At 50.9% G+C, this 12,438-nt stretch overlaps 2 protein-coding genes across 7 annotated transcripts in view; one reads left to right on the plus strand and one right to left on the minus strand.

Moving 5' to 3' along the window:
• The first annotated feature begins 137 nt into the window (after window positions 1-137).
• CKMT1B (creatine kinase, mitochondrial 1B) lies at window positions 138-6,128 on the plus strand. Of its 4 annotated transcripts, none has more exons than XM_082388830.1 (10): window positions 138-262; window positions 1,098-1,407; window positions 2,046-2,244; window positions 2,446-2,541; window positions 2,922-3,143; window positions 3,289-3,374; window positions 3,484-3,607; window positions 5,226-5,360; window positions 5,564-5,689; window positions 5,888-6,128. In XM_082388830.1, the coding sequence occupies exons 2-10, from the start codon at window positions 1,259-1,261 to the stop codon at window positions 5,996-5,998; spliced, it is 1,248 nt and encodes a 415-aa protein (XP_082244956.1). In that variant the 5' UTR covers window positions 138-262; window positions 1,098-1,258; the 3' UTR covers window positions 5,999-6,128. The 4 variants fall into 4 exon arrangements, with proteins under 4 accessions (XP_082244956.1, XP_082244959.1, XP_082244958.1 ...); XM_082388832.1 differs by having other exon boundaries at window positions 165-351; window positions 1,077-1,407; XM_082388831.1 differs by having other exon boundaries at window positions 165-351.
• Window positions 6,129-6,310: 182 nt separating this feature from the next.
• STRC (stereocilin) overlaps window positions 6,311-12,438 on the minus strand; it is a 35,300-nt gene continuing 29,172 nt past the window's right edge. For all 3 annotated transcript variants that reach the window (XM_082388699.1, XM_082388698.1, XM_082388697.1), the window contains 11 exons: window positions 11,345-11,480; window positions 10,736-10,932; window positions 10,451-10,541; window positions 10,078-10,234; window positions 9,300-9,469; window positions 8,508-8,663; window positions 7,592-7,734; window positions 7,252-7,400; window positions 6,925-7,022; window positions 6,681-6,828; window positions 6,311-6,485 (listed from right to left, as the gene is read on the minus strand). In XM_082388699.1, coding sequence (XP_082244825.1) covers window positions 6,397-6,485; window positions 6,681-6,828; window positions 6,925-7,022; window positions 7,252-7,400; window positions 7,592-7,734; window positions 8,508-8,663; window positions 9,300-9,469; window positions 10,078-10,234; window positions 10,451-10,541; window positions 10,736-10,932; window positions 11,345-11,480 — 1,534 coding nt within the window. In that variant the 3' untranslated portion in view covers window positions 6,311-6,396. The remainder of the gene's footprint in view (window positions 6,486-6,680; window positions 6,829-6,924; window positions 7,023-7,251; window positions 7,401-7,591; window positions 7,735-8,507; window positions 8,664-9,299; window positions 9,470-10,077; window positions 10,235-10,450; window positions 10,542-10,735; window positions 10,933-11,344; window positions 11,481-12,438) is intronic.

Consider the following 12,438-nt stretch of genomic DNA (forward strand, 5'->3'; position numbering starts at 1 on the left):
GTGACCCTATGCCCTTGGACACCCCTCCTTACAGTCTGGATTAAACGGCATTAGGGAGCCAAGAGAGGAAACACATGTGGTGGTTGGGGACCTGTGCCTGCCTGTTTCCGTCCTACACCTCGTCATCTCACCACACCCTTCACGTCACCTTACACTCCCCTTCAGCTCAGGAACTGGGAGCTACAGAGAGCGGGGAGAAGGGAGAGGAGAAGAAAGCATAATTCCTTGCCCAACTCCAGCCCCACGCCCAGCCAAACAACAGGTAGGCAAGCCTGCCGAGAATACTCGGAGTCCTGTGAGCAGCAAACTGGTCGGAGCCTGGAAAAGACTCTGAGAAGTAAAAGATCAAAGGTGAAGTAGGAGATGGGGAGGAGGGCCGAGGAGGGGGAAAAGTGGGGGATCATGAGAAGTGGAGGAAGGACGGAGCAGGGCTTCAGACTTGGCAGGGCGGGGGTGGGCAACACAGCACAGATGGGGTAAGAGTTCATGTTTCCCTGATTTCTCTCCGGGAATCTTTCCACAACCTTATAAGGAGAGCACAGGTGTGACAGGGAGGAGCTTTGGTCCTCTTCCTGGTTCTAAGGAAAAAGGTGACCTTGAGGCAGCTGGTGTCTTTCTCAGTGTCTGCCTGTGTGCTTTCTCTTTGTCTTCCTCTGGTATCTGTGTTTATTCCACGGTTCCCCGAGGCCGCCTCCCCTGGGAAGATGGAGAGGTTGCTGAGGCAGGCCGAAAAAACGAGAAGAGGTTGGGTAGTGTCACGCTTTCACACCCACAGGGCGACAAAACGGGTTTCCTATTAAACCGAGAGGCTTAGGGGAAGGGTGTTCGGGTCTCGCCTGTCCCCTTGGGTGCTGTCCTCTACTTGGTGCTGAAATCTGGGCGACCTCATCTCAGGTGGGCCCGTTCCCCGGCCTAAGGCTGCGAATCTCCAGTCCTCCTAATCTACCTGGTGGGTGGTGCCTGCCCTCTGCCCCCGCACACCTAGGGCTGTGGCAGGCGGGAAGGCGGGGCCTGCATGAGCCCCACCCCTGGAGACTGCAGCTCTGCCTCCCTCTCCTGCGCCCGACCGCCGCTAGATCATTGCGCCTCTCCTGCAGCCTGGTCGGCACCGGCTTCCACTCCCGCTCCAGCCTCCCTCCATTTCGGCTCCAGCCTCGCACCCACCTCCGGCTCTCAGTCAGCCTGTTTGCATCCTCCCTCCCGGTTCCTGCCCTGAGCCAGCTCCTACTCCGGGATTCCGTAACCAGACCCTCAAGCCATGGCTGGTCCCTTCTCTCGTCTCCTGTCTGCCCGCCCGGGGCTCAGACTCCTGGCTTTGGCTGGAGCTGGGTCTGTAGCCGCTGGGTTTCTGCTCCGCTCGGAACCTGTTCGAGCCGCCGGCGAACGACGGAGGCTGTATCCCCCGAGGTATCAGTGTCTCAGGCGCCCGGGTGAGGGTGGCGGTGGGGTGGGGGTGGGGGACGGGTAGGTGCAGTTGGGGATGGAGATGCGGACCTGGGCAATAGAGAAGGGCTATAGTCACGAAGGCTCTGGAGTACAGGCGCTGGACAGTCTGAAAACCTCAGTGGGGTGGGAATGGAGGCCAAAACCATAAGGTGAAAGCATTCCTGAGGACTTGGAGCCCGCAGTTCCCACCCTCAAGGCCAGCTCTGGCCCTGTGAGTTCTGGCTGCACCTACTCTGCCCAAATTCCTAATTGAGAGACCAGGAACTATCCTTTCCGCTCTCCTCCATCTCCTTTTCCTGCTGTTCTCTCCCGTTTCCTGAATTCCCCTCCTTAGTCTTTCCCCTCCCCCCATCCCTAGTGTTGTGTCCATGGGAGGAAAGAACTGAGCAGATCTGGGAGAATTGAGCCTCCAGCCAGAGGAAGCTAGAACTCTTGGGAAAGAATAGATCCTGAAAGTCCCTGATGAGATTACCAAGTTTTAGCCTCCCTCTAACCTCCCCTCCCCGCAAGGAACAAAGCCAGACATGCTCCCAGCTGAGTGCACTGGGTCTAGGCCCCCTGTGCCCTCCCTCCATGGTTACTGGGTACCCCCTCCCTAGTGCTGAGTACCCAGACCTCCGAAAGCACAACAACTGCATGGCCAGTCACCTGACCCCAGCAGTCTATGCCCGGCTCTGCGACAAGACCACACCCACTGGTTGGACGCTAGATCAATGTATCCAGACTGGCGTGGACAACCCTGGCCACCCCTTCATCAAGACTGTGGGCATGGTAGCTGGTGATGAGGAGACCTATGAGGTAGGGGGCCCCCAGAGTTTCCCCGGTGACCCAATTCATCTCCCCAGTAATCCCAGCTCCTTTCCCCTAAAGACCTCACTTTCCCTTAAGACTGGACCATCCATACTCATGTTTTCTCACCCAGTGAAATCAATCCACAACTAAAGCTTGGGAAGGGATTCCCTCTCCTTAACCACCCTCTTCCTCTGAACTCCCCCTCAGGTATTTGCTGAGCTGTTTGACCCTGTGATCCAAGAGCGACACAATGGATATAACCCCCAGACGATGAAACATACCACTGACCTGGATGCCAGCAAGGTAGGTCGAATATTCCACTTCTGACTTGCATTGCCTTATGTACAACATTCTGTTTCTCCAGTCCCTTCAACCATAATTATACCCTGACTCATAGTCATTATACTGCTGAGCTTTTAGTCTCAGTGTGGGGAAAGAATTGTATGTTCAGGAGCAGCCTCTGTGGAGAGGAGAGGGCGGATGAGAATGGCCACACCCCAAGGTGGGCAGGTTTGGGGGAGGGTTTACAATGCACCTTCAGTTGGAGTGCTTGCCCTATGGGCTTCTCCTTCCAGTGCAGGCAGTGAGGACCCCTCTAGTCCTTAAGGTCTCTCCTTCCGAAAGGCCCTCAGCTCCCATCCACTGTGTTTCTGTGACTTACATTAATTTCTCTGATTCCCCAGATCCGTTCTGGCTACTTTGATGAGAGGTATGTATTGTCCTCAAGAGTCAGAACTGGCCGAAGTATCCGGGGACTCAGCCTGCCTCCAGCCTGCACCCGGGCAGAGCGACGAGAGGTGGAGCGTGTTGTGGTGGAGGCACTGAGTGGCCTGAAGGGTGACCTGGCTGGACGCTACTATCGGCTCAGTGAGATGACAGAGGCTGAGCAGCAGCAGCTAATTGATGTGAGGGGCTTTGAGAGCGAGCTGGGTGGGAGGGGCAGATGGAAAGAAGAGTCAGGGGAGGCTGGGCCGGATGAGGTAGTTGGGCTCTGAGAAGCCCAGGGGCTACTGTGAGGATTCTTACCCCAAGTCCCTTTACTCTCCCCAGGACCACTTCCTGTTTGATAAGCCTGTGTCCCCATTATTGACCGCAGCAGGAATGGCTCGAGACTGGCCAGATGCTCGTGGAATCTGGTATGAGGCTTAGCTTACCCCCTGCCCCTATAAGTGCCCTTTTTTCTTTATCTCCCCCAATTCTTGCCCTGCCTCTTAATCCCTGTCCCTCCCTCTCTCCTACCTTCAGGCACAACAATGAGAAGAGCTTCTTGATCTGGGTGAATGAGGAGGATCATACACGGGTCATCTCCATGGAGAAGGGTGGCAACATGAAGAAAGTGTTTGAAAGATTCTGCCGAGGCCTCAAAGAGGTTGGAGAAGAATGTATAAGGGAACTAGGTGGGAGGACTTGAGGAAAAAATAAATTTAAATAGGTAGATGGACCATATAATTTATCAACCAACCCAGGATACTTTTGATGGTGAAAAGGATCACCACCAATCACTCTAGGACAAGAGGTATAAATCAGAACTGTCCAGGGAAAACCAGGATATGTGGTCACCCTAAGAATAGGAAGAGAGAAAGAATGTCAGGAATCTAAGGAAGTAAATAAAGCAGTTGCCAAATAATGCAAAGAAGGAATAAATGAGATGGTGGCTCAGTGCCTGGGGGTTGTGGTGTGGGATGGTGGGATGTGCAGATAAGGAAAAGGTTTAAGCCTGGATGGATGTAAGGAGTGAGAGATTGGTATGTTCATGATTCTAATGTAACCACCCAGTTGGGAGCCAAGGTAGGCCTTAACTCTGGATTCTGTCATTCTTGCTAAAGTACCATGTCTAGATTTTAAGCTGAGAGTAGGAGGGAAACCAGGGAAGGTGGAGGATGGAATGGCCTAAGTTCCAGAATGCGTTGCTCTGCGTGAGGAGTTGAATTGAATCCTCAATCCTATACGGATTAGGTCTCCATATTCAATTCTAGATTACAAATCCCCATAAACCCAATCCTTATTTTATGTTCTCATGTATACAGTTCTATTTTGAACTTGTAAAGGGAGAGAGCATCTCTTCCGTTTAGATCTTGGCTGGGAAGTTTCTATTATTTTTAGCAAGTAATAGGTAACATATTAAATTATATGCCTTAGTATTCTCATCTGTAAAATTGGGAGAGTAAGACTTCCTACATTTTAAGTTGTGGGGTTTAAGTGAGATAATGCATGTAAAGTGCGTGGCCCGTGGTAAGTGTTCACTGCTGTTACTATTCTAGATGGAAGAATTTCCCCTTGTTCAACATATACAATATCCCCCTATGCCATGGTTCTTTCTGAACTAGGAACAGCGTCCCTCTTACTCAGGTTAGGTAGTGGTCTTCATGTCCATCAACTCTGGCAGATCTCCAGTCTCTTCAACTCTAATAGTCATCTCCATGATTAGGATGCTTAAGTGAAACAAAAACATGGTTCCCACACTCCTCCCCCAGCCTCCACAACTATGAATCCGGCTCTTCTGCTCCATTTTCACCTTTCTCTTGCTTTCTCACATGTGCTCTTTCCACAGTTAACAGGCTCTCTTGCCTCTTCCTGTTGCAAAGCCTACAACCTCATTTTCTGGCTGAAAGAACCTTCCAAGCTCTAGGCTCATTGGCAAAGTAAAGATGTCAATGCATGCAGAACTCATTGAATAATCAATCTTTTCTCAGTTCAGTTTACCACCTCTGTTCATCTCCCTAGTTCATCCTTAATGCATCATTCCCTCAGGTTTCTCTTCTTCCACACAGGATATTTTTGCACAATCTCATCATTATGGGCTCGTAACATCAAATTTATGCATGATAATAATGAGCCATTTCCACCAAAAAAAAAAAAAAAGCAGTGTCATTCTTTCACATCCCAAGTCTTTGTTTCTAGACATGTTTCTAGAGTTCCTGTGGGTCTAGCTAAGGGAAGGCTCGCATATCCCTGACTTTTCACTAACAGAGCCTTTGTGCACTCAGGTGGAGCGGCTGATCCAGGAGCGTGGCTGGGAGTTCATGTGGAATGAGCGTTTGGGATACATCTTGACCTGTCCGTCTAACCTAGGCACTGGACTTCGGGCAGGAGTGCACATCAAACTGCCCCTGCTAAGCAAAGTAAAGGAGTTGTGGAGTTAGAGGGTTGTGAAGGAGGAAGGTGGCTGTGTATGGGTGGGAGGGATTGGGCATTTTGGAAAGGAGCAGACATAGTGTAGCTAAAGAGTCAAGGGAAAGAGCTCTGAGTGGGTTCAGGGCTCTTTCAGGTCAGACCAGTCTCTGCCTCTGTTGACCCTGCCCCCCAATCTCTATCTCCCCTCTAGGATAGCCGCTTCCCAAAGATCCTAGAGAACCTAAGACTCCAAAAACGTGGAACTGGAGGAGTGGACACAGCTGCCACAGGCAGCATCGTTGACATCTCTAATTTGGACCGACTGGGCAAGTCAGAGGTGAGATTCTTAGGGATTCGGGATAGGTCTGTGGGGGTTGAGATGTGACAGGGAGTGAGCCTCAGGAATGTAACAGAATCTGAAATGAAATTCAGGTTGAGTGGGGAGGAAATTGGAAACGAGTTCCCAGAGCAGCCAAATCAGTGTGGAAGGGAGTCAGATTGTGGGAAGCAGAGATCAAGGGTTAGTGTCCTTCAGGTGGAGCTGGTGCAGCTGGTCATCGATGGAGTAAACTATTTGATTGACTGTGAACGGCGTCTGGAGAGAGGCCAGGATATCCGCGTCCCTCCGCCTCTCAACAAGCATTAACTCCCATCCCCAGCAGATGACTCAAGACTCCCAGGACCTCTGCCATTCTAACAGTGGCCCATTCTCCTTACTCTGGATGCCCCCTTTCCCCCCTCACTCCCTCTGTCCTAGTAAAGACTCCTTGCTACGCTCCAGCTGTGTTATTTCTAATGGTGGGATGAGGAGGAACTAGCCTCCAGAAGAAAAAAAAGGCAGTGGGATTATTTATGATGGAAAGAGACTCCAGATATGGCATGCCAGGAACACTGATTCTCAGGTGGGTGGAAAGCATTAGCATTTTACCCATATTCCTCATCAGCTTCCTGAGGATAATTAGATTGCACTTCCATTTGCACTTTATTCATTATTACTTAAAATGTCTTTCCAAACAATCTCTCTCTTTAACTGCAGAGACAGGCTCATAGCAGGTTGCCAAGGAAGTAGATGGTCAATGCCAGGGCCCAGGAGGGTTGTGACCAGTCCTGGAGACCCCAGGCTGTGCTTCGACCTATAATGAGAGAGAGAATGGAAGGAATATCACAGCTCTGCTCCACAGGATCCATTGATACTTGGAAACTATCTGCCTGTAGACCCCTTCACTCCAGGATCTCCCTGAAGGGTTCTGTGAGCCAACCAGTACCAAGTTAGGGTTCAGATTCTGGGTCAGGGGTTGGCGGGTCAAGCTGTGCAGTTGGGAACTCACCCTGCTGTTCTGGGGTCTCCTTCCCCTCATACTGGGCCCATGCAACTGCTCGTCGCTGCTTAGGACTCAGAAAGGCCATTTGCTCAGGAGTGACAGCCACAGCCTGAACACTGGTGAGACTAGATAGCTGGGTGGGGCTGAACACCACCTAGGGGTGGAAGCAGGAATCAGGACATCCACTGTAGCCCTTGTTGGGCCCTGGCTCTCTTGTGGTCACCCCAGATCCCACTCCATCAATACTTACAGCAAATTTCGGAGGAGGGATGACAGAAATGGCCAGAGGGGTGAGGCCCTGGATCTGTCCTCGCAGCAGTGCTGAAAGAGCCAGGTCTGGGATTCCAGCTGTTGAAGCAAGTGGGACGGGCATGCAAACGTTATCTTATACTGGCCTTCTCCAGCTACTCCCAAGGTATCCTACCATAGACCTTCCCCAACACATCTCCAACCTCTTACCTAAATGCCTTCTCAGACTCCCACCTTAAGAATTCCAGAGCAGTCCTCCAACCAGTCCATCCATGGTATGGAAACCAACCCCTGACAACCAGCAGCAGCAGTGGCCCAGTCTCCCTACCTGCTATTGTACCAATTTCGGTGAAGATCTCAGGCCCCCAGTTACTGACTGGGCCAAAACCACCAGGCAGCACAAGGAGCTGGGCCAGAACCTCCAGTTGCTCCTCAGAACACGGGAGATGCAGGTTGCCCAGGAAGAGAGCTGCTTGGCTGTGGAAGAGTGGGAAGGAAGGGAGAAGGATTCAGCCATGGTGATAAGGGTCCGTGGTCATGAGTTGATGGTAGAAATGGCTTCAGGTGAGATCCCTTCCTCCATGGGACCACTCCTGCATGATCCTTCCCTCCCCAGTGAGCCCACCTTTCCCTCAGCACCACCACCCAAACCCTCCTCCACAGGTGACCTAAACTCCCAACTGTTGATATGCTGCAGCTCCTCTGGCCGAAGTCCACAGAGCGTGTAACCCAGTGCAGTCAGGTGGAGGAAGTCCAGGTGGCTCACGTGCCGACCACTCTGCTTCAGGAAACTGGAGACCACAACCCGGAGCTGGGGTGGGGGTGGAGGCCACAGGATAAGGAGAGAAGTCATGGGGAAGTCATGGATGGGCAACTGCTTAGGGAAGGGACAAGTGCTACTGGATTTTTTATTATTAAGACCTGAAGATCCGGGCTTCCCTGGTGGCACAGTGGTTAAGAATCCGCCTGCCAATGCAGGGGACACAGGTTTGAGCCCTGGCCCGGGAAGATCCGACATGCCGCGGAGCAACTAAGCCCGTGCACCACAACTACTGAGCCTGCGCTCTAGAGCCCATGTGCCACAACTACTGAGCCCTCGAGCCAAAACTACTGAAGCCTGCGTGCCTAGAGCCTGTGCTCCGCAACAAGAGAAGCCACCGCAATGAGAAGCCCGCGCACCGCAACGAAGAGTAGCTCCCGCTAGCTGCAACCAGAGAAAGCCTGTGCACAGCAACGAAGACCCAACGCAGCCAAAAATAAATAAATAAAATAAATAAATTTATTTTTTAAAAAAAGACCTGAAGATCCAATGGCCATGGGAAAGGTTGAGGATCCAAAAAAGAGAAGGATGGAAAAAAAGGCGGCCAAAGGGAAAGGAGGAAGAAGGAAGTATTACGTGTCCAGGGCCTCAGAGTGAATAAATCACAGAGTTCCTAAGGCTACTAGTATGGGGTATTAGGAAAAGATAGAAAGAATGGCCAGGCAGGATCACAGGAAAGAAATTCCTTGGGCTTTAGATGCCCTAGAGGCCTGGATCTGTGGGATGGGTGTTTGGAAGGTGGTAGAGAGGAGAGAAGATGTTACCTGGATGGAGCTCCAGCCATCTATCTGCCCCAGGGTGCTCAGCACACCCCAGTCCACCAGGCTCAGCTCCTGTAGTTCCCTCTCTCCTAGACCTATTAAGAGCCGACCCAGCTGCAGGATCTGCTCAGGACGGAATCCCCAGGGGGGACCCCACAACTAGAGAAAGAGAGGAAGAGTGTGAATGGAAAAAGCACTGGATTAAGAGTCAGAATGCTGGGTCTTAGTTTTGCCTCTGACCTTAGTTGTGTAACTCTGGGCAAATCACTTGCCTTCTCTGGGTCTTTTGTTTCTTCAACTGTAAAATGAGAGGACTGGATTAAGGTTCCTCTGACTAAGGTGTTACTGAAAGACTCTAGAGTCTCAGTAGTGAAGAATAGCAGACTCTAGTCCATGAGTTCTAAACTCTTATGTGCACCAGACTCTTGGCGTTTGGGGGCGGGCGGTGACTGTTAAGATGCAGATGCCCAGACCCCGTCCTCAGAGATTCTTCTTCGGTGAGTCTAGCATGAGATCCTCGAATAAGCATTTAAAAAACCTGCTCCCTAGATGATTTTGATACATGCTGAAGTTTGGTAACCACTTCTCTAGTCCCTCTACCCATTTCACTAGCTTCCTTCCCTCAGTATTCATCCCCTCTGACTTCCTACTCAGGCTCCAAACTCTCTAATTCTTTTATCTCCTATGTCCCCCACCCCTCACCCAGCTATCCATTCCCTTGTGTTCCACATCACACCCAACTGGCTTCCTCATGTTACTCCACTTCCAACCCCAACTGGACTCTCCATCACTAACTTGTTTTGCTTTGCCCATCGCTGCCCGTAGTTCCTCAGGCCCAAGTCCTGGGTCTCCTGCAAACAGTGCTAGGCAGTCCTCAAAGTCTAAAAGCTCCATCTCTGCGATCTGGGTTGCAGACCAGGCTGATGGGAATGTTCCCCGTACATCTGCACAATTTGGCACAGGTTCTAAAGGGGGAAGGCAGGGCCAGGGGGTCAGTGTAGTACTAAAGTATGCCCAGAGAGATAGCTATAGATGGAATGACACCCCCAACCTTTGAAGGACAGGGCAATATGGGCAGTATGGCTCAAGGGATTACTACAGTGTGAGATTTATAGGCCTCGATATTAGAACAGGTGACTGGAGAGGACAAGCCCCTCATTGTATAGATGGAAGACTGACAGGGTTGCTCAGGGACTGAATGGCAGATCTAGATTGGAACCCAGGTCCCTAGCCCCACAGTGTCACCTTCCTCCATCCTAAGCGTCTTCCCAGCAGAGAGCTCCACGCCTAATCGAGCCTAGAGCTGAGTCAGCTGTTAACAGGGATAAGAGAGCAGAGAAAGGGGAGTCCTGGGCTAAAAATATAATGAGTTATAAATTCCCAGAGCTATAGAACCCTAGAACTAGAAGAGACCTTGAAGATCATCCCTCACACCTCTGTGCTTTATAGGTTAGAAAACCCCAGCCTAGAGAGAAGTTATACAAATCTGCTCAAAGGGCACAAGTCTGACTGCATTGTTGGATACTCTTTCCTGTACACCATGCTACATGTATGGGCATGTGGGGAGTTCCACCTGGGAGATCCTCTGAGGTGGGCCGCACAACCCCAGCTACCAGGGCTGCTTTCTTGGCAGTGAGCTGTGGCCCTGCACACAGATGTCCAGCTCTGCTCTGCTCCCAGCTCTGCTGCTTTTCTAGGAGCCGCTCCAGGGTCTCTGGGCCCAAGGCCTCCTGGGTGAGAAGGTAGAAGGAAGGTGGGCAGAGCCGGGCAGTTCAGGGCCAGCTGCTACAGCTGTAATTCCAAAGTCCTATCTCTTTTTAGCAGTCTCCCCCTGCTAAATTCGGGCTTCACACCCTTTGCCCTCAACTTCCTTGGTCTTAGCTCCCTGGAACCAGCTCCCCAGTCCCCTCTCTGCTCTTACTCCCTCCCTTGTTCCTTCACCTCACCCTGGGGATCAAGGAAATAGCCTTGGGAGACAGAGTGAATACTAGGCGTCCTGCTTGCTCGACTTCATCCTGGCTCCATAACTCTGGTTTCCTGAGGGACAGAAAGAAGATCAGGGGTTGGGATGCTGAGTGAACTGTGAGGAGAAGGAAGAGGAAAGACACGCTGGGACTGGGGACTCAGGGCTCCAAGGACCTCAAGCATATTGAATGGGCTGCCACTGATGAGGGTGGTTGAGAGGGTAGGTGAAGGATGAGTTAGAATCTGAAGTTCCCGGAGGTCCATACCCAAGAAGAGGCTCCTGCAACAGCAGCCATCCCAGCTCTGTGGCAAATGGCTCTCCTAGGCAGATGTCCTGCAGCTGACTGAGATGGGCCAGCAGGATCTGTAGGGGGATCCGTCGTGTGCTCTCTATCCCCAGGAATCCAACCAAGGGACCCAATGTCTCCAGCACTTCCCTTGACACTGTTGTCTCCTTTGGAGCCTGGAGAGGGGCATCAGGCCTTGGGACAATGCACCGCTGGCTCAGAGGACCAGTCTCTTTGATCAAGACACCAAGACCTTTGACCTTGCCTCCCTCCAGCTCCCAACCCAAGACCCTATGAAGTTCATGGCCGTGGTTCATTTTTCTAAACAATGAGCCCAAATAGGAGCAGGCAGTAAGACTGGGAGGTGGAATCCAAGGAATTTCTTATACTCCAAGGGATATGGACAAGAAACATGAAGCAGACTATCAAAGAATAGAACACAGAGGTAGATCTAGGGGCTAAGGCCTTGTAGACAAAAACCTGTTTGGCAGCAAAAGTTCAGGTCTGGGCTTAGAAGACAGAGAGCATTGTCTGAGTGGTAAGAATGGCCCAGGCTACAGTTCTGAGTCTGATGGTGTGGACTCTTACCAAGTTTTGTAGGGCCCTTTCTGCCAGGGCTGCCCGGTGCGGTGGGGTCAGTGCCAGCAGCTGCTCTGGAGTACCTCGTACCAGCTCCACCACCAACATAATGGATTCACTGGACAGTCTGTCCATCAACCGGACCCTATAGCAGTTTGACAGTGGGGGGACTCAGAATTGAGCCAAGTTGAGAAGGGACCACAGAATGCCACATTGCCCAGACAAGAGGTAACACTAGACCAAACCCTGTGGCCCTGGAAAGGAAGCCCCAGATCCAATTCCCACCACAGTGCTTGCAGGGAGAGAACAAAGGGAGTGACATATTTCCAGTCTTCTTGAGAAGAAGTAACAAACAATCCTACCTCATCTAATGGAATCAAAAGCCTCAAATATTAAGTATCACTAAGTCCCCTCCCCCATTTTATTAAACACTGAGGTTCAAAGAGATCAAATGGTGGGTTCTTACTCTCAGTTCCTGTTTTCCACAGTACCACCCTTCCTCTACTTATTGTGAGAAGGTCCCCTCTCGTTCGTATAGCACTATACAATTGACAAAGTTCTTTTAGGCATTATCTCATTTGATCCTATGGCAAAACCTGGGCATAAGAGAGGTATTTTCTCATCTCTCTTTCACAAATGAGGAACTCGGGTCTTCCAACTCATGGTCCAGGATCTTTCACCTCATCCAGGTCTTTGGGATTCTAAATTATCTCCAAGAACCAATATATTTCAATAGATTTGAAAGATTTAAAAATAAAAAGCCATTTTGCCAAAAAGTCAGAAGTGACACCATGTACTCTTATCTAGGGTTGCCAAGTCTGGAACTGGACCAAGTAGTACAAAAGCCAAAATCTGTGGGAAGGTCTATAAAAATGTAAGGATGGAGTCACCTCCCAGAAAGACCAACGCCAGCTTTTTCCTACTCTGACTTACAGTTCAGTTGGCAATGGGGTGAGCATGGGGGTAAAATGGGAAAAGAAGCCTGTGAGTGAGATACCCATAAACTCCTAGAGTCTCTAGTTTAGGAGCCGCCTTAGGTTCATCTAGTCTTCTCTTTCTTCATGCATACTTGAATCTGCTCTACAACATTCCTGCTATGGGGC

The sequence above is a fragment of the Balaenoptera borealis genome, assembly GCF_965194805.1.
Source record: "Balaenoptera borealis genome assembly, chromosome: 3".
Taxonomy (NCBI): domain Eukaryota; kingdom Metazoa; phylum Chordata; class Mammalia; order Artiodactyla; family Balaenopteridae; genus Balaenoptera; species Balaenoptera borealis.